This window comes from Heterodontus francisci, unplaced genomic scaffold (assembly GCF_036365525.1).
Source record: "Heterodontus francisci isolate sHetFra1 unplaced genomic scaffold, sHetFra1.hap1 HAP1_SCAFFOLD_1125, whole genome shotgun sequence".
NCBI lineage: Eukaryota > Metazoa > Chordata > Chondrichthyes > Heterodontiformes > Heterodontidae > Heterodontus > Heterodontus francisci.
Window position 1 is genome coordinate 133,535 of NW_027141170.1, and position 21,997 is coordinate 155,531.

Here is a 21,997-nt window from a genome sequence, read left to right on the forward strand (position 1 = left end):
TGTTTATATCAGTGTGTTTGTATTAGTGTGTATCAGTGTATATATCAGTGTTTATATCAGTGTGTGTGTTTATATCAGTGTGTGTGTATTAGTGTGTATCAGTGTATATATCAGTGTTTATATCAGTGTGTGTGTTTATATCAATGTGTGTGTATTAGTGTGTATCAGTGTATATATCAGTGTTTATATCCATGTGTGTGTATTAGTGTGTATCAGTGTTTATATCAGTGTTTATATCAGTGTGTGTGTTTATATCAGTGTGTGTGTATTAGTGTGCATCAGTGTATATATCAGTGTTTATATCAGTGTGTGTGTTTATATCAATGTGTGTGTTTATATCAATGTGTGTGTATTAGTGTGTATCAGTGTATATATCAGTGTTTATATCAATGTGTGTGTTTATATCAGTGTGTGTGTATTAGCGTGTATCAGTGTATATATTAGTGTTTATATCAGTGTGTGTGTATTAGTGTGTATCAGTGTATATATCAGTGTTTATATCAGTGTGTGTGTTTATATCAGTGTGTGTGTATTAGAGTGTATCAGTGTATATATTAGTGTTTATATCAGTGTGTGTGTTTATATCAGAGTGTGTGTGTATTAGTGTGTATCAGTGTTTATATCAGTGTTTATATCAGTGTGTGTGTATTAGTGTGTATCAGTGTATATATCAGTGTTTATATCAGTGTGTGTGTTTATATCAGTGTGTGTGTATTAGTGTGTATCAGTGTATATATCAGTGTTTATATCAGTGTGTGTGTTTATATCAGTGTGTGTGTATTAGAGTGTATCAGTGTATATATCAGTGTTTATATCAGTATGTGTGTATTAGTGTGTATCAGTGTTTATATCAGTGTTTATATCAGTGTGTGTGTTTATATCAGTGTGTGTGTATTAGAGTGTATCAGTGTATATATCAGTGTTTATATCAGTGTGTGTGTATTAGTGTGTATCAGTGTATATATCAGTGTTTATATCAGTGTGTGTGTTTATATCAGTGTGTGTGTATTAGTGTGTATCAGTGTATATATCAGTGTTTATATCAGTGTGTGTGATTATATCAGTGTGTGTGTATTAGTGTGTATCAGTGTATATATCAGTGTTTATATCAGTGTGTGTGTTTATATCAGTGTGTGTGTTTATATCAGTGTGTGTGTATTAGTGTGTATCAGTGTATATATCAGTGTTTATATCAGTGTTTATATCAGTGTGTGTGTATTAGTGTGTATCAGTGTATATATCAGTGTTTATATCAGTGTGTGTGTTTATATCAGTGTGTGTGTATTAGTGTGTATCAGTGTATATATCAGTGTTTATATCAGTGTGTGTGTTTATATCAGTGTGTGTGTATTACTGTGTATCAGTGTATATATTAGTGTTTATATCAGTGTGAGTGTTTATATCAGTGTGTGTGTATTAGTGTGTATCAGTGTATATATCAGTGTTTATATCAGTGTGTGTGTTTATATCAGTGTGTGTGTATTACTGTGTATCAGTGTATATATCTGTTTATATCAGTGTGTGTGTTTATATCAGTGTGTGTGTATTAGTATGTATCAGTGTATATATTAATGTTTATATCAGTGTGTGTGTTTATATCAGTGTGTGTGTATTAGTGTGTATCAGTGTATATATCAGTGTTTATATCAGTGTGTGTGTTTATATCAGTGTGTGTGTATTAGTGTGTATCAGTGTATATATCAGTGTTTATATCAGTGTGTGTGTTCATATCAGTGTGTGTGTATCAGTGTGTGTATCAGTGTTTATATCAGTGTTTATATCAGTGTGTGTGTATTAGTGTGTATCAGTGTATATATCAGTGTTTATATCAGTGTGTGTGATTATATCAGTGTGTGTGTATTAGTGTGTATCAGTGTATATATCAGTGTTTATATCAGTGTGTGTGTTTATATCAGTGTGTGTGTTTATATCAGTGTGTGTGTATTAGTGTGTATCAGTGTATATATCAGTGTTTATATCAGTGTTTATATCAGTGTGTGTGTATTAGTGTGTATCAGTGTATATATCAGTGTTTATATCAGTGTGTGTGTTTATATCAGTGTGTGTGTATTAGTGTGTATCAGTGTATATATCAGTGTTTATATCAGTGTGTGTGTTTATATCAGTGTGTGTGTATTACTGTGTATCAGTGTATATATTAGTGTTTATATCAGTGTGAGTGTTTATATCAGTGTGTGTGTATTAGTGTGTATCAGTGTATATATCAGTGTTTATATCAGTGTGTGTGTTTATATCAGTGCGTGTGTATTACTGTGTATCAGTGTATATATCTGTTTATATCAGTGTGTGTGTTTATATCAGTGTGTGTGTATTAGTGTGTATCTGTGTATATATTAATGTTTATATCAGTGTGTGTGTTTATATCAGTGTGTGTGTATTAGTGTGTATCAGTGTATATATCAGTGTTTATATCAGTGTGTGTGTTTATATCAGTGTGTGTGTATTAGTGTGTATCAGTGTATATATCAGTGTTTATATCAGTGTGTGTGTTTATATCAGTGTGTGTGCTTATATCAGTGTGTGTGTATTAGTGTGTATCAGTATTTATATCGGTGTTTATATCAGTGTGTGTGTTTATATCAGTGTGTGTGTATTAGTATGTATCAGTGTATATATCAGTGTTTATATCAGTGTGTGTGTTTATATTAGTGTGTATCAGTGTATATATCAGTGTTTATATCAGTGTGTGTGCTTATATCAGTGTGTGTGTATTAGTGTGTATCAGTGTACATCTCAGTGTTTATATCAGTGTGTGTGTTTATATCAGTGTGTGTGTGTATTAGTGTGTATCAGTGTATATATCAGTGTTTATATCAGTGTGTGTGTTTATATCAGTGTGTGTGTGTATTAGTGTGTATCAGTGTTTATATTAGTGTTTACATCAGTGTGTGTATTTATATCAGTGATTGTGTATTAGTGTGTATCAGTGTATATATCAGTGTTTATATCAGTGTGTGTGTTTATATCAGTGTGTGTGTATTAGTGTGTATCAGTGTATATATCAGTGTTTATATCAGTGTGTGTGTTTATATCAGTGTGTGTGTATTAGTGTGTATCAGTGTATATATCAGTGTTTATATCAGTGTGTGTGTTTATATCAGTGTGTGTGTGTATTAGTGTGTATCAGTGTATATATCAGGGTTAATATCAGTGTGTGCGCATTAGTGTGTATCAGTGTTTATATTAGTGTTTATATCAGTGTGTGTGTATTAGTGTGTATCAGTGTATATATCAGTGTTTATATCAGTGTGTGTGTATTAGTGTGTATCAGTGTATATATCAGTGTTTATATCAGTGTGTGTGTTCATATCAGTGTGTGTGTATCAGTGTGTGTATCAGTGTTTATATCAGTGTTTATATCAGTGTGTGTGTATTAGTGTGTATCAGTGTATATATCAGTGTTTATATCAGTGTGTGTGATTATATCAGTGTGTGTGTATTAGTGTGTATCAGTGTATATATCAGTGTGTGTGTTTATATCAGTGTGTGTGTTTATATCAGTGTGTGTGTATTAGTGTGTATCAGTGTATATATCAGTGTTTATATCAGTGTTTATATCAGTGTGTGTGTATTAGTGTGTATCAGTGTATATATCAGTGTTTATATCAGTGTGTGTGTTTATATCAGTGTGTGTGTATTAGTGTGTATCAGTGTATATATCAGTGTTTATATCAGTGTGTGTGTTTATATCAGTGTGTGTGTATTACTGTGTATCAGTGTATATATTAGTGTTTATATCAGTGTGAGTGTTTATATCAGTGTGTGTGTATTAGTGTGTATCAGTGTATATATCAGTGTTTATATCAGTGTGTGTGTTTATATCAGTGTGTGTGTATTACTGTGTATCAGTGTATATATCTGTTTATATCAGTGTGTGTGTTTATATCAGTGTGTGTGTATTAGTGTGTATCTGTGTATATATTAATGTTTATATCAGTGTGTGTGTTTATATCAGTGTGTGTGTATTAGTGTGTATCAGTGTATATATCAGTGTTTATATCAGTGTGTGTGTTTATATCAGTGTGTGTGTATTAGTGTGTATCAGTGTATATATCAGTGTTTATATCAGTGTGTGTGTTTATATCAGTGTGTGTGCTTATATCAGTGTGTGTGTATTAGTGTGTATCAGTGTTTATATCAGTGTTTATATCAGTGTGTGTGTATTAGTGTGTATCAGTGTATATATCAGTGTTTATATCAGTGTGTGTGTTTATATCAGTGTGTGTGTATTAGTATGTATCAGTGTATATATCAGTGTTTATATCAGTGTGTGTGTTTATATTAGTGTGTATCAGTGTATATATCAGTGTTTATATCAGTGTGTGTGCTTATATCAGTGTGTGTGTATTAGTGTGTATCAGTGTATATCTCAGTGTTTATATCAGTGTGTGTGTTTATATCAGTGTGTGTGTGTATTAGTGTGTATCAGTGTATATATCAGTGTTTATATCAGTGTGTGTGTTTATATCAGTGTGTGTGTGTATTAGTGTGTATCAGTGTTTATATTAGTGTTTACATCAGTGTGTGTATTTATATCAGTGATTGTGTATTAGTGTGTATCAGTGTATATATCAGTGTTTATATCAGTGTGTGTGTTTATATCAGTGTGTGTGTATTAGTGTGTATCAGTGCATATATCAGTGTTTATATCAGTGTGTGTGTTTATATCAGTGTGTGTGTATTAGTGTGTATCAGTGTATATATCAGTGTTTATATCAGTGTGTGTGTTTATATCAGTGTGTGTGTATTAGTGTGTATCAGTGTATATATCAGTGTTTATATCAGTGTGTGTGTTTATATCAGTGTGTGTGTGTATTAGTGTGTATCAGTGTATATATCAGGGTTAATATCAGTGTGTGTGCATTAGTGTGTATCAGTGTTTATATTAGTGTTTATATCAGTGTGTGTGTATTAGTGTGTATCAGTGTATATATCAGTGTTTATATCAGTGTGTGTGCATTAGTGTGTATCAGTGTATATATTAGTGTTTATATCAGTGTGTGTGTATTAGTGTGTATCAGTGTATATATCAGTGTTTATATCAGTGTGTGTGTTTATATCAGTGTGTGTGTATTAGTGTGTATCAGTGTATATATCAGTGTTTATATCAGTGTGTGTGTTTATATCAGTGAGTGTGTATTAGTGTGTATCAGTGTATATATCAGTGTTTATATCAGTGTGTGTGTTTATATCAGTGTGTGTGTATTAGTGTGTATAAGTGTATATATCAGTGTTTATATCAGTGTGTGTGTTTATATCAATGTGTGTGTTTATATCAATGTGTGTGTATTAGTGTGTATCAGTGTATATATCAGTGTTTATATCAGTGTGTGTGATTATATCAGTGTCTGTGTATTAGTGTGTATCAGTGTATATATCATTGTTTATATCAGTGTGTGTGTTTATATCAGTGTGTGTGTTTATATCAGTGTGTGTGTATTAGTGTGTATCAGTGTATATATCAGTGTTTATATCAGTGTTTATATCAGTGTGTGTTTATTAGTGTGTATCAGTGTATATATCAGTGTTTATATCAGTGTGTGTGTTTATATCAGTGTGTGTGTATTAGTGTGTATCAGTGTATATATCAGTGTTTATATCAGTGTGTGTGTTTATATCAGTGTGTGTGTATTACTGTGTATCAGTGTATATATTAGTGTTTATATCAGTGTGAGTGTTTATATCAGTGTGTGTGTATTAGTGTGTATCAGTGTATATATCAGTGTTTATATCAGTGTGTGTGTTTATATCAGTGTGTGTGTATTACTGTGTATCAGTGTATATATCTGTTTATATCAGTGTGTGTGTTTATATCAGTGTGTGTGTATTAGTGTGTATCTGTGTATATATTAATGTTTATATCAGTGTGTGTGTTTATATCAGTGTGTGTGTATTAGTGTGTATCAGTGTATATATCAGTGTTTATATCAGTGTGTGTGTTTATATCAGTGTGTGTGTATTAGTGTGTATCAGTGTATATATCAGTGTTTATATCAGTGTGTGTGTTTATATCAGTGTGTGTGCTTATATCAGTGTGTGTGTATTAGTGTGTATCAGTATTTATATCGGTGTTTATATCAGTGTGTGTGTTTATATCAGTGTGTGTGTATTAGTATGTATCAGTGTATATATCAGTGTTTATATCAGTGTGTGTGTTTATATTAGTGTGTATCAGTGTATATATCAGTGTTTATATCAGTGTGTGTGCTTATATCAGTGTGTGTGTATTAGTGTGTATCAGTGTACATCTCAGTGTTTATATCAGTGTGTCTGTTTATATCAGTGTGTGTGTGTATTAGTGTGTATCAGTGTATATATCAGTGTTTATATCAGTGTGTGTGTTTATATCAGTGTGTGTGTGTATTAGTGTGTATCAGTGTTTATATTAGTGTTTACATCAGTGTGTGTATTTATATCAGTGATTGTGTATTAGTGTGTATCAGTGTATATATCAGTGTTTATATCAGTGTGTGTGTTTATATCAGTGTGTGTGTATTAGTGTGTATCAGTGTATATATCAGTGTTTATATCAGTGTGTGTGTTTATATCAGTGTGTGTGTATTAGTGTGTATCAGTGTATATATCAGTGTTTATATCAGTGTGTGTGTTTATATCAGTGTGTGTGTGTATTAGTGTGTATCAGTGTATATATCAGTGTTTATATCAGTGTGTGTGTGTATTAGTGTGTATCAGTGTTTATATTAGTGTTTACATCAGTGTGTGTATTTATATCAGTGATTGTGTATTAGTGTGTATCAGTGTATATATCAGTGTTTATATCAGTGTGTGTGTTTATATCAGTGTGTGTGTATTAGTGTGTATCAGTGTATATATCAGTGTTTATATCAGTGTGTGTGTTTATATCAGTGTGTGTGTATTAGTGTGTATCAGTGTATATATCAGTGTTTATATCAGTGTGTGTGTTTATATCAGTGTGTGTGTATTAGTGTGTATCAGTGTATATATCAGTGTTTATATCAGTGTGTGTGTTTATATCAGTGTGTGTGTGTATTAGTGTGTATCAGTGTATATATCAGGGTTAATATCAGTGTGTGTGCATTAGTGTGTATCAGTGTTTATATTAGTGTTTATATCAGTGTGTGTGTATTAGTGTGTATCAGTGTATATATCAGTGTTTATATCAGTGTGTGTGTATTAGTGTGTATCAGTGTATATATCAGTGTTTATATCAGTGTGTGTGTTCATATCAGTGTGTGTGTATCAGTGTGTGTATCAGTGTTTATATCAGTGTTTATATCAGTGTGTGTGTATTAGTGTGTATCAGTGTATATATCAGTGTTTATATCAGTGTGTGTGATTATATCAGTGTGTGTGTATTAGTGTGTATCAGTGTATATATCAGTGTTTATATCAGTGTGTGTGTTTATATCAGTGTGTGTGTTTATATCAGTGTGTGTGTATTAGCGTGTATCAGTGTATATATCAGTGTTTATATCAGTGTTTATATCAGTGTGTGTGTATTAGTGTGTATCAGTGTATATATCAGTGTTTATATCAGTGTGTGTGTTTATATCAGTGTGTGTGTATTAGTGTGTATCAGTGTATATATCAGTGTTTATATCAGTGTGTGTGTTTATATCAGTGTGTGTGTATTACTGTGTATCAGTGTATATATTAGTGTTTATATCAGTGTGAGTGTTTATATCAGTGTGTGTGTATTAGTGTGTATCAGTGTATATATCAGTGTTTATATCAGTGTGTGTGTTTATATCAGTGTGTGTGTATTACTGTGTATCAGTGTATATATCTGTTTATATCAGTGTGTGTGTTTATATCAGTGTGTGTGTATTAGTGTGTATCTGTGTATATATTAATGTTTATATCAGTGTGTGTGTTTATATCAGTGTGTGTGTATTAGTGTGTATCAGTGTATATATCAGTGTTTATATCAGTGTGTGTGTTTATATCAGTGTGTGTGTATTAGTGTGTATCAGTGTATATATCAGTGTTTATATCAGTGTGTGTGTTTATATCAGTGTGTGTGCTTATATCAGTGTGTTTGTATTAGTGTGTATCAGTATTTATATCGGTGTTTATATCAGTGTGTGTGTTTATATCAGTGTGTGTGTATTAGTATGTATCAGTGTATATATCAGTGTTTATATCAGTGTGTGTGTTTATATTAGTGTGTATCAGTGTATATATCAGTGTTTATATCAGTGTGTGTGCTTATATCAGTGTGTGTGTATTAGTGTGTATCAGTGTATATCTCAGTGTTTATATCAGTGTGTGTGTTTATATCAGTGTGTGTGTGTATTAGTGTGTATCAGTGTATATATCAGTGTTTATATCAGTGTGTGTGTTTATATCAGTGTGTGTGTGTATTAGTGTGTATCAGTGTTTATATTAGTGTTTACATCAGTGTGTGTATTTATATCAGTGATTGTGTATTAGTGTGTATCAGTGTATATATCAGTGTTTATATCAGTGTGTGTGTTTATATCAGTGTGTGTGTATTAGTGTGTATCAGTGCATATATCAGTGTTTATATCAGTGTGTGTGTTTATATCAGTGTGTGTGTATTAGTGTGTATCAGTGTATATATCAGTGTTTATATCAGTGTGTGTGTTTATATCAGTGTGTGTGTATTAGTGTGTATCAGTGTATATATCAGTGTTTATATCAGTGTGTGTGTTTATATCAGTGTGTGTGTGTATTAGTGTGTATCAGTGTATATATCAGGGTTAATATCAGTGTGTGTGCATTAGTGTGTATCAGTGTTTATATTAGTGTTTATATCAGTGTGTGTGTATTAGTGTGTATCAGTGTATATATCAGTGTTTATATCAGTGTGTGTGCATTAGTGTGTATCAGTGTATATATTAGTGTTTATATCAGTGTGTGTGTATTATTGTGTATCAGTGTATATATCAGTGTTTATATCAGTGTGTGTGTTTATATCAGTGTGTGTGTATTAGTGTGTATCAGTGTTTATGTCAGTATTTATATCAGTGTGTGTGTTTATATCAGTGTGTGTGTATTAGTGTGTATCAGTGTATATATCAGTGTTTATATCAGTGTGTGTGTTTATATCAGTGTGTGTGTATTAGTGTGTATCAGTGTATATATCAGTGTTTATATCAGTGTGTGTGTTTATATCAGTGTGTGTGTATTAGTGTGTATCAGTGTATATATCAGTGTTTATATCAGTGTGTGTGTTTATATCAATGTGTGTGTTTATATCAATGTGTGTGTATTAGTGTGTATCAGTGTATATATCAGTGTTTATATCAATGTGTGTGTTTATATCAGTGTGTGTGTATTAGAGTGTATCAGTGTATATATTAGTGTTTATATCAGTGTGTGTGTATTAGTGTGTATCAGTGTATATATCAGTGTTTATATCAGTGTGTGTGTTTATATCAGTGTGTGTGTATTAGAGTGTAACAGTGTATATATTAGTGTTTATATCAGTGTGTGTGTTTATATCAGTGTGTGTGTATTAGTGTGTATCAGTGTATATATCAGTGTTTATATCAGTGTGTGTGTTTATATCAGTGTGTGTGTATTAGTGTGTATCAGTGTTTATATCAGTGTTTATATCAGTGTGTGTGTTTATATCAGTGTGTGTGTATTAGTGTGTATCAGTGTTTATATCAGTGTTTATATCAGTGTGTGTGTTTATATCAGTGTGTGTGTATTAGTGTGTATCAGTGTTTATATCAGTGTTTATATCAGTGTGTGTGTTTATATTAGTGTGTATCAGTGTATATATCAGTGTTTATATCAGTGTGTGTGCTTATATCAGTGTGTGTGTATTAGTGTGTATCAGTGTATATCTCAGTGTTTATATCAGTGTGTGTGTTTATATCAGTGTGTGTGTGTATTAGTGTGTATCAGTGTATATATCAGTGTTTATATCAGTGTGTGTGTTTATATCAGTGTGTGTGTGTATTAGTGTGTATCAGTGTTTATATTAGTGTTTACATCAGTGTGTGTATTTATATCAGTGATTGTGTATTAGTGTGTATCAGTGTATATATCAGTGTTTATATCAGTGTGTGTGTTTATATCAGTGTGTGTGTATTAGTGTGTATCAGTGTATATATCAGTGTTTATATCAGTGTGTGTGTTTATATCAGTGTGTGTGTATTAGTGTGTATCAGTGTATATATCAGTGTTTATATCAGTGTGTGTGTTTATATCAGTGTGTGTGTGTATTAGTGTGTATCAGTGTATATATCAGGGTTAATATCAGTGTGTGTGCATTAGTGTGTATCAGTGTTTATATTAGTGTTTATATCAGTGTGTGTGTATTAGTGTGTATCAGTGTATATATCAGTGTTTATATCAGTGTGTGTGCATTAGTGTGTATCAGTGTATATATTAGTGTTTATATCAGTGTGTGTGTATTAGTGTGTATCAGTGTATATATCAGTGTTTATATCAGTGTGTGTGTTTATATCAGTGTGTGTGTATTAGTGTGTATCAGTGTTTATGTCAGTATTTATATCAGTGTGTGTGTTTATATCAGTGTGTGTGTATTAGTGTGTATCAGTGTATATATCAGTGTTTATATCAGTGTGTGTGTTTATATCAGTGTGTGTGTATTAGTGTGTATCAGTGTATATATTAGTGTTTATATCAGTGTGTGTGTTTATATCAGTGTGTGTGTATTAGTGTGTATCAGTGTATATATCAGTGTTTATATCAGTGTGTGTGTTTATATCAGTGTGTGTGTATTAGTGTGTATCAGTGTATATATCAGTGTTTATATCAGTGTGTGTGTTTATATCAATGTGTGTGTTTATATCAATGTGTGTGTATTAGTGTGTATCAGTGTATATATCAGTGTTTATATCAATGTGTGTGTTTATATCAGTGTGTGTGTATTAGAGTGTATCAGTGTATATATGAGTGTTTATATCAGTGTGTGTGTATTAGTGTGTATCAGTGTATATATCAGTGTTTATATCAGTGTGTGTGTTTATATCAGTGTGTGTGTATTAGAGTGTAACAGTGTATATATTAGTGTTTATATCAGTGTGTGTGTTTATATCAGTGTGTGTGTATTAGTGTGTATCAGTGTATATATCAGTGTTTATATCAGTGTGTGTGTTTATATCAGTGTGTGTGTATTAGTGTGTATCAGTGTTTATATCAGTGTTTATATCAGTGTGTGTGTTTATATCAGTGTGTGTGTATTAGTGTGTATCAGTGTTTATATCAGTGTTTATATCAGTGTGTGTGTTTATATCAGTGTGTGTGTATTAGTGTGTATCAGTGTTTATATCAGTGTTTATATCAGTGTGTGTGTTTATATCAGTGTGTGTGTATTAGTGTGTATCAGTGTTTATATCAGTGTTTATATCAGTGTGTGTGTTTATATCAGTGTGTGTGTATTACTGTGTATCAGTATATATATCAGTGTTTATATCAGTGTGTGTGTTTATATCAGTGTGTGTGTATTAGTGTGTATCAGTGTATATATCAGTGTTTATATCAGTGTGTGTGCTTATATCAGTGTGTGTGTATTAGTGTGTATCAGTGTATATATCAGTGTTTATATCAGTGTGTGTGTTTATATCAGTGTGTGTGTATTAGTGTGTATCAGTGTATATATCAGTGTTTATATCAGTGTGTGTGTTTATATCAGTGTGTGTGTATTAGTGTGTATCAGTGTATATATCAGTGTTTATATCAGTGTGTGTGTTTATATCAGTGTGTGTGTTTATATCAGTGTGTGTGTATTAGTGTGTATCAGTGTTTATATTAGTGTTTACATCAGTGTGTGTATTTATATCAGTGTGTGTATTAGTGTGTATCAGTGTATATATCAGTGTTTATATCAGTGTGAGTGTTTATATCAGTGTGTGTGTATTAGTGTGTATCAGTGTATATATCAGTGTTTATATCAGTGTGTGTATTTATATCAGTGTGTGTGTATTAGTGTGTATCAGTTTATATATCAGTGTTTATATCAGTGTGTGTGTTTATATCAGTGTGTGTGTATTAGTGTGTATCAGTGTATATATCAGTGTTTATATCAGTGTGTGTGTTTATATCAGTGTGTGTGTATTAGTGTGTATCAGTGTATATATTAGTGTTTATATCAGTGTGTGTGTATTAGTGTGTATCAGTGTATATATCAGTGTTTATATCAGTGTGTGTGTTTATATCAGTGTGTGTGTTTATATCAGTGTGTGTGTATTAGTGTGTATCAGTGTATATATCAGTGTTTATATCAGTGTGTGTGTTTATATCAGTGTGTGTGTATTAGTGTGTATCAGTGTATATATCAGTGTTTATATCAGTGTGTGTGTTTATATCAGTGTGTGTGTATTAGTGTGTATCAGTGTATATATTAGTGTTTATATCAGTGTGTGTGTATTAGTGTGTATCAGTGTATATATCAGTGTTTATATCAGTGTGTGTGTTTATATCAGTGTGTGTGTTTATATCAGTGTGTGTGTATTAGTGTGTATCAGTGTATATATCAGTGTTTATATCAGTGTGTGTGGATGAGTGTGTATCAGTGTTTATATCAGTGTTTATATCAGTGTGTGTGTATTAGTGTGTATCAGTGTATATATCAGTGTTTATATCAGTGTGTGTGTATTAGTGTGTATCAGTGTTTATATTAGTGTTTATATCAGTGTGTGTATTAGTGTGTATCAGTGTATATATCAGTGTTTATATCAGTGTGTGTGTTTATATCAGTGTGTGTGTATTAGTGTGTATCAGTGTTTATATCAGTGTTTATATCAGTGTATGTGTTTATATCAATGTGTGTGTATTAGTGTGTATCAGTGTTTATATCAGTGTTTATATCAGTGTGTGTGTTTATATCAGTGTGTGTGTATTAGTGTGTATCAGTGTATATATCAGTGTTTATATCAGTGTGTGTGTTTATATCAGTGTGTGTGTATTAGTGTGTATCAGTGTATATATCAGTGTTTATATCAGTGTGTGTGTATTAGTGTGTATCAGTGTATATATCAGTGTTTATATCAGTGTGTGTGTTTATATCAGTGTGTGTGTATTAGTGTGTATCAGTGTATATATCAGTGTTTATATCAGTGTGTGTGTATTAGAGTGTATCAGTGTATATATCAGTGTTTATATCAGTGTGTGTGTTTATATCAGTGTGTGTGTATTACTGTGTATCAGTGTATATATCAGTGTTTATATCAGTGTGTGTGTTTATATCAGTGTGTGTGTATTAGTGTGTATCAGTGTATATATTAATGTTTATATCAGTGTGTGTGTTTATATCAGTGTGTGTGTATTAGTGTGTATCAGTGTATATATCAGTGTTTATATCAGTGTGTGTGTATTAGTGTGTATCAGTGTATATATCAGTGTTTATATCAGTGTGTGTGTTTATATCAGTGTGTGTGTATTAGTGTGTATCAGTGTATATATCAGTGTTTATATCAGTGTGTGTGTATTAGAGTGTATCAGTGTATATATCAGTGTTTATATCAGTGTGTGTGTTTATATCAGTGTGTGTGTATTACTGTGTATCAGTGTATATATCAGTGTTTATATCAGTGTGTGTGTTTATATCAGTGTGTGTGTATTAGTGTGTATCAGTGTTTATATCAGTGTTTATATCAGTGTGTGTGTTTATATCAGTGTGTGTGTATTAGTGTGTATCAGTGTATATATTAATGTTTATATCAGTGTGTGTGTTTATATCAGTGTGTGTGTATTAGTGTGTATCAGTGTATATATTAATGTTTATATCAGTGTGTGTGTTTATATCAGTGTGTGTGTATTAGTGTGTATCAGTGTATATATTAATGTTTATATCAGTGTGTGTGTTTATATCAGTGTGTGTGTATTAGTGTGTATCAGTGTATATATCAGTGTTTATATCAGTGTGTGTGTTTATATCAGTGTGTGTGTATTACTGTGTATCAGTGTATATATCAGTGTTTATATCAGTGTGTGTGTTTATATCAGTGTGTGTGTATTAGTGTGTATCAGTGTATATATTAATGTTTATATCAGTGTGTATGTTTATATCAGTGTGTGTGTATTAGTGTGTATTAGTGTATATATTAATGTTTATATCAGTGTGTGTGTTTATATCAGTGTGTGTGTTTATATCAGTGTGTGTGTATTAGTGTGTATTAGTGTATATATTAATGTTTATATCAGTGTGAGTGTTTATATCAGTGTGTGTGTATTAGTGTGTATCAGTGTATATATCAGTGTTTGTATCAGTGTGTGTGTTTATAAGTGTGTGTGTGTTTATTAGTGTGTATCAGTGTATATATCAGGGTTAATATCAGTGTGTGTGCATTAGTGTGTATCAGTATTTATATTAGTGTTTATATCAGTGTGTGTGTATTAGTGTGTATCAGTGTTTATATCAGTGTGTGTGCATTAGTGTGTATCAGTGTATATATTAGTGTTTATATCAGTGTGTGTGTATTAGTGTGTATCAGTGTATATATCAGTGTTTATATCAGTGTGTGTGTTTATATCAGTGTGTGTGTATTAGTGTGTATCAGTGTATATATCAGTGTTTATATCAGTGTGTTTGTTTATATCAGTGTGTGTGTATTAGTGTGTATCAGTGTATATATCAGTGTTTATATCAGTGTGTGTGTTTATATCAGTGTGTGTGTATTAGTGTGTATCAGTGTATATATCAGTGTTTATATCAGTGTGTGTGTTTATATCAGTGTGTGTGTATTAGTGTGTATCAGTGTATATATCAGTGTTTATATCAGTGTGTGTGTTTATATCAGTGTGTCTGTTTATATCAGTGTGTGTGTTTATATCAGTGTGTGTGTATTAGTGTGTATCAGTGTATATATCAGTGTTTATATCAGTGTGTGTGTTTATATCAGTGTGTGTGTATTAGTGTGTATCAGTGTATATATCAGTGTTTATATCAGTGTGTGTGTTTATATCAGTGTGTGTGTTTATATCAGTGTGTGTGTATTAGTGTGTATCAGTGTATATATCAGTGTTTATATCAGTGTGTGTGTTTATATCAGTGTGTGTGTATTAGTGTGTATCAGTGTATATATCAGTGTTTATATCAGTGTGTGTGTTTATATCAGTGTGTGTGTATTAGTGTGTATCAGTGTATATATCAGTGTTTATATCAGTGTGTGTGTATTAGTGTGTATCAGTGTATATATCAGTGTTTATATCAGTGTGTGTGTTTATATCAGTGTGTGTGTATTAGTGTGTATCAGTGTATATATTAGTGTTTATATCAGTGTGTGTGTATTAGTGTGTATCAGTGTATATATCAGTGTTTATATCAGTGTGTGTGTTTATATCAGTGTGTGTGTTTATATCAGTGTGTGTGTATTAGTGTGTATCAGTGTATATATCAGTGTTTATATCAGTGTGTGTGTATTAGTGTGTATCAGTGTTTATATCAGTGTTTATATCAGTGTGTGTGTATTAGTGTGTATCAGTGTATATATCAGTGTTTATATCAGTGTGTGTGTATTAGTGTGTATCAGTGTTTATATTAGTGTTTATATCAGTGTGTGTATTAGTGTGTATCAGTGTATATATCAGTGTTTATATCAGTGTGTGTGTTTATATCAGTGTGTGTGTATTAGTGTGTATCAGTGTTTATATCAGTGTTTATATCAGTGTGTGTGTTTATATCAATGTGTGTGTATTAGTGTGTATCAGTGTTTATATCAGTGTTTATATCAGTGTGTGTGTTTATATCAGTGTGTGTGTATTAGTGTGTATCAGTGTATATATCAGTGTTTATATCAGTGTGTGTGTTTATATCAGTGTGTGTGTATTAGTGTGTATCAGTGTATATATCAGTGTTTATATCAGTGTGTGTGTATTAGAGTGTATCAGTGTATATATCAGTGTTTATATCAGTGTGTGTGTTTATATCAGTGTGTGTGTATTACTGTGTATCAGTGTATATATCAGTGTTTATATCAGTGTGTGTGTTTATATCAGTGTGTGTGTATTAGTGTGTATCAGTGTATATATTAATGTTTATATCAGTGTGTGTGTTTATATCAGTGTGTGTGTATTAGTGTGTATCAGTGTATATATCAGTGTTTATATCAGTGTGTGTGTATTAGTGTGTATCAGTGTATATATCAGTGTTTATATCAGTGTGTGTGTTTATATCAGTGTGTGTGTATTAGTGTGTATCAGTGTATATATCAGTGTTTATATCAGTGTGTGTGTATTAGAGTGTATCAGTGTATATATCAGTGTTTATATCAGTGTGTGTGTTTATATCAGTGTGTGTGTATTACTGTGTATCAGTGTATATATCAGTGTTTATATCAGTGTGTGTGTTTATATCAGTGTGTGTGTATTAGTGTGTATCAGTGTTTATATCAGTGTTTATATCAGTGTGTGTGTTTATATCAGTGTGTGTGTATTAGTGTGTATCAGTGTATATATTAATGTTTATATCAGTGTGTGTGTTTATATCAGTGTGTGTGTATTAGTGTGTATCAGTGTATATATTAATGTTTATATCAGTGTGTGTGTTTATATCAGTGTGTGTGTATTAGTGTGTATCAGTGTATATATTAATGTTTATATCAGTGTGTGTGTTTATATCAGTGTGTGTGTATTAGTGTGTATCAGTGTATATATCAGTGTTTATATCAGTGTGTGTGTTTATATCAGTGTGTGTGTATTACTGTGTATCAGTGTATATATCAGTGTTTATATCAGTGTGTGTGTTTATATCAGTGTGTGTGTATTAGTGTGTATCAGTGTATATATTAATGTTTATATCAGTGTGTATGTTTATATCAGTGTGTGTGTATTAGTGTGTATTAGTGTATATATTAATGTTTATATCAGTGTGTGTGTTTATATCAGTGTGTGTGTTTATATCAGTGTGTGTGTATTAGTGTGTATCAGTGTATATATCAGTGTTTATATCAGTGTGTGTGTTTATATCAGTGTGTGTGTTTTAGTGTGTATCAGTGTATAAATCAGTGTTTATATCAGTGTGTGTGTATATATCAGTGTGTGTGTATTAGTGTGTATCAGTGTTTATATCAGTGTTTATATCAGTGTGTGTGTATTAGTGTGTATCAGTGTATATATTAGTGTTTATATCAGTGTGTGTGTTTATATCAGTGTGTGTGTATTAGTGTGTATCAGTGTACATATCAGTGTTTATATCAGTGTGTGTGTTTATATCAGTGTGTGTGTATTAGTGTGTGTCAGTGTACATATCAGTGTTTATATCAGTGTGTGTGTTTATATCAGTGTGTGTGTATTAGTGTGTATCAGTGTATATATTAGTGTTTATATCAGTGTGTGTGTTTATATCAGTGTGTGTGTATTAGTGTGTATCAGTGTATATATTAGTGTTTATATCAGTGTGTGTGTTTATATCAGTGTGTGTGTATTAGTGTGTATCAGTGTATATATCAGTGTTTATATCAGTGTGTGTGTTTATATCAGTGTGTGTGTATTAGTGTGTATCAGCGTATATATCAGTGTTTATATCAGTGTGTGTGTTTATATCAGTGTGTGTGTATTAGTGTGTATCAGTGTATATATCAGTGTTTATATCAGTGTGTGTGTTTATATCAGTGTGTGTGTATTAGTGTGTATCAGTGTATATATCAGTGTTTATATCAGTGTGTGTGTTTATATCAGTGTGTGTGTATTAGTGTGTATCAGTGTATATATCAGTGTTTATATCAATGTGTGTGTTTATATCAGTGTGTGTGTTTATATCAGTGTGTGTGTATTACTGTGTATCAGTGTATATATCAGTGTTTATATCAATGTGTGTGTTTATATCAGTGTGTGTGTTTATATCAGTGTGTGTGTATTAGTGTGTATCAGTGTATATATCAGTGTTTATATCAGTGTGTGTGTTTATATCAGTGTGTGTGTATTAGTGTGTATCAGTGTATATATCAGTGTTTATATCAGTGTGTGTGTTTATATCAGTGTGTGTGTTTATATCAGTGTGTGTGTATTAGTGTGTATCAGTGTATATATCAGTGTTTATATCAGTGTGTGTGTTTATATCAGTGTGTGTGTATTAGTGTGTATCAGTGTATATATCAGTGTTTATATCAGTGTGTGTGTTTATATCAGTGTGTGTGTATTAGTGTGTATCAGTGTATATATCAGTGTTTATATCAGTGTGTGTGTTTATATCAGTGTGTGTGTATTAGTGTGTATCAGTGTATATATCAGTGTTTATATCAGTGTGTGTGTTTATATCAGTGTGTGTGTTTATATCAGTGTGTGTGTATTAGTGTGTATCAGTGTATATATCAGTGTTTATATCAGTGTGTGTGTTTATATCAGTGTGTGTGTATTAGAGTGTATCAGTGTATATATCAGTGTTTATATCAGTGTGTGTGTTTATATCAGTGTGTGTGTATTAGTGTGTATCAGTGTATATATCAGTGTTTATATCAGTGTGTGTGTTTATATCAGTGTGTGTGTATTAGTGTGTATCAGTGTATATATCAGTGTTTATATCAGTGTGTGTGTTTATATCAGTGTGTGTGTTTATATCAGTGTGTGTGTATTAGTGTGTATCAGTGTATATATCAGTGTTTATATCAGTGTGTGTGTTTATATCAGTGTGTGTGTTTATATCAGTGTGTGTGTATTAGTGTGTATCAGTGTATATATCAGTGTTTATATCAGAGTGTGTATATTAGTGTGTATCAGTGTTTATATCAGTGTTTATATCAGTGTGTGTGTTTATATCAGTGTGTGTGTATTAGTGTGTATCAGTGTATATATCAGTGTTTATATCAGTGTGTGTGTTTATATCAGTGTGTGTGTATTAGTGTGTATCAGTGTATATATCAGTGTTTATATCAGTGTGTGTGTTTATATCAGTGTGTGTGTATTAGTGTGTATCAGTGTATATATCAGTGTTTATATCAGTGTGTGTGTATTAGTGTGTATCAGTGTATATATCAGTGTTTATATCAGTGTGTGTGTTTATATCAGTGTGTGTGTATTAGTGTGTATCAGTGTATATATTAGTGTTTATATCAGTGTGTGTGTATTAGTGTGTATCAGTGTATATATCAGTGTTTATATCAGTGTGTGTGTGTTTATCAGTGTGTGTGTTTATATCAGTGTGTGTGTATTAGTGTGTATCAGTGTATATATCAGTGTTTATATCAGTGTGTGTGTATTAGTGTGTATCAGTGTTTATATCAGTGTTTATATCAGTGTGTGTGTATTAGTGTGTATCAGTGTATATATCAGTGTTTATATCAGTGTGTGTGTATTAGTGTGTATCAGTGTTTATATTAGTGTTTATATCAGTGTGTGTGTATTAGTGTGTATCAGTGTATATATCAGTGTTTATATCAGTGTGTGTGTATTAGTGTGTATCAGTGTTTATATCAGTGTTTATATCAGTGTGTGTGTATTAGTGTGTATCAGTGTATATATCAGTGTTTATATCAGTGTGTGTGTATTAGTGTGTATCAGTGCATATATCAGTGTTTATATCAGTGTGGGTGTATTAGTGTGTATCATTGTTTATATCAGTGTTTATATCAGTGTGTGTGCTTATATCAATGTGTGTGTATTAGTGTGTATCAGTGTTTATATCAGTGTTTATATCAGTGTGTGTGTTTATATCAGTGTGTGTGTATTAGTGTGTATCAGTGTATATATCAGTGTTTATGTCAGTGTGTGTGTTATATCAGTGTGTGTGTATTAGTGTGTATCAGTGTATATATCAGTGTTTATATCAGTGTGTGTGTATTAGTGTGTATCAGTGTATATATCAGTCGTTTATATCAGTGTGTGTGTTTATATCAGTGTGTGTGTATTAGTGTGTATCAGTGTATATATTAATGTTTATATCAGTGTGTGTGTTTATATCAGTGTGTGTGTATTAGTGTGTATCAGTGTATATATCAGTGTTTATATCAGTGTGTGTGTATTAGAGTGTATCAGTGTATATATCAGTGTTTATATCAGTGTGTGTGTTTATATCAGTTGTGTGTGTATTACTGTGTTATCAGTGTATATATCAGTGTTTATATCAGTGTGTGTGTTTATATCAGTGTGTGTGTATTAGTGTGTATCAGTGTATATATTAATGTTTATATCAGTGTGTGTGTTTATATCAGTGTGTGTGTATTAGTGTGTATCAGTGTATATATCAGTGTTTATATCAGTGTGTGTGTATTAGTGTGTATCAGTGTATATATCAGTGTTTATATCAGTGTGTGTGTTTATATCAGTGTGTGTGTATTAGTGTGTATCAGTGTATATATCAGTGTTTATATCAGTGTGTGTGTGTTTATATCAGTGTGTGTGTATCAGTGTATAACAGTGTATATATCAGTGTTATATATCAGTGTGTGTGTTTATATCAGTGTGTGTGTATTAGTGTATATCAGTGTATATATCAGTGTTTATATCAGTGTGTGTGTTTATATCAGTGTGTGTGTATTAGTGTGTATCAGTGTATAATCAGTGTTTATATCAGTGTGTGTGTTTATATCAGTGTGTGTGTATTAGTGTGTATCAGTGTTTATATCAGTGTGTGTGTTTATATCAGTGTTTATATCAGTGTGTGTGTATTAGTGTGTATCAGTGTATATATCAGTGTTTATATCAGTGTGTGTGTTTATATCAGTGTGTGTGTATTAGTGTGTATCAGTGTTTATATCAGTGTTTATATCAGTGTGGTGTGTTTATATCAGTGTGTGTGTATCAGTGTATATCAGTGTATAAATCAGTGTTTGTCTCCCTGTGTGTGTTTTGCTGTTTGGACCCGGTTGTGAAGTGTCTCATTCTGTGTTTTCAGGGCCGAACATTGTGAAGGAAATGCTGATCGATGAGCATGGGCTCCAACTCCCAGCAGAGCTGAAAGGTGAGGGTCTCACTGAGGGAGGGAGGGGTCACTGAGGGAGGGCGGGTCACTGAGGGAGGGAGGAGGGTTACTGACTGAGGTAGGGGTCACTGAGGGAGGGCGGAGGGGTTACTCAGGGAGGAGAGGGGGTTACTGAGGGAGGTAGGGGGGTCACTGAGGGGAAGGAGTCACCAAGGTGGGAGGGGTGACTGGTCACAGGGGGACATTGAGGCGAGTTGTCTCAGTCCTGCCCTGTGGGACAAGGGTCACTGAGGTGTTGGGGGTTGGTGGGAGGTCACTCAGGGGGGTTTGGGTCAGCAAGGGACCCTGAGTGTCTTTTATATTTATGGGAGAGGGGTTGAGGGGGCTTTACCTTTGACCCCTCGTTAATCTCCATGTTTTTTCTTTCCTTTCACCGCCCCCCCCCCCCCCCCCCCCCCCCCCCCCCCCCCCCCCCCACCATCCTGCAGATTTCCAGAGGCGACACAAGGAAGCACTGCTGCAGGAGAGCTGTCCAGGGAGCCCTCAGGACCGGGGGGAGCTTCAGAACGGAGCCTGGGCTGGGGGACGAGGAGCTGACCCTGCTGGAGGGCCTGCAAAGCCAAGCCCAGGCCCTGGGCCTGCTGCTGGCCCGAGACTGCCCGCAGCGAGAGGAGCTGGCGCTGGCAGAGGCCTCACTGAGACGGGAGAGGGTGAGGGCCCAGCCGTCTCTTCCGCTGGCGCCTGGGGCCTGGGCCGCAGTCCGCGGACCGTGGCCCTGCAGGGGGCCCCGGGGGCCGGCACGAGCGGCCTGCTGGCCGGCTGGTGCGGGGCTGGGCCCAGGGCGGCCTGTGGCAGCGGTTCGCCTTCGTCTTCCACGTCCCGCTGGCCCCCCGCGGGCCAGGGCGGCAGGAGCCGACCAGCCTCTGGGCCTGCTGGCCTCTCGCCACCCCCACCTGGCCGAGCGGCTGCCCCAGATCCTGACCAGGCCCGGACTGGCTCCTCTTCGTGTTCGACCGGGCCGACGGCCTGGAGGCGGGACCGGCCGCCACGTGCACCGACCCCGAGGAGGTCTTCGGCCTAGCCGTTCTGGTCTCCGGCCTGGTCTCCCAGGCCCTGCTGCCCGGCTGTTCGGTTCTGGTGGCTGGCCGGCCTTGCCCTTCCTTCTCCCGGCTGGCCGGATCCGCCGAGAGCCGGGTG

At 33.5% G+C, this 21,997-nt stretch overlaps 1 protein-coding gene across 2 annotated transcripts in view; it reads left to right on the forward strand.

Moving 5' to 3' along the window:
* Positions 1-21,895, forward strand: part of LOC137362375 (circumsporozoite protein-like) — an 84,918-nt gene extending 63,023 nt beyond the window's left edge. For both annotated transcript variants that reach the window (XM_068026780.1, XM_068026779.1), the window contains exons 5-6: positions 20,774-20,839; positions 21,289-21,895. In XM_068026780.1, coding sequence (XP_067882881.1) covers positions 20,774-20,839; positions 21,289-21,881 — 659 coding nt within the window. In that variant the 3' untranslated portion in view covers positions 21,882-21,895. The remainder of the gene's footprint in view (positions 1-20,773; positions 20,840-21,288) is intronic.
* The last annotated feature ends 102 nt before the right edge of the window (positions 21,896-21,997 follow it).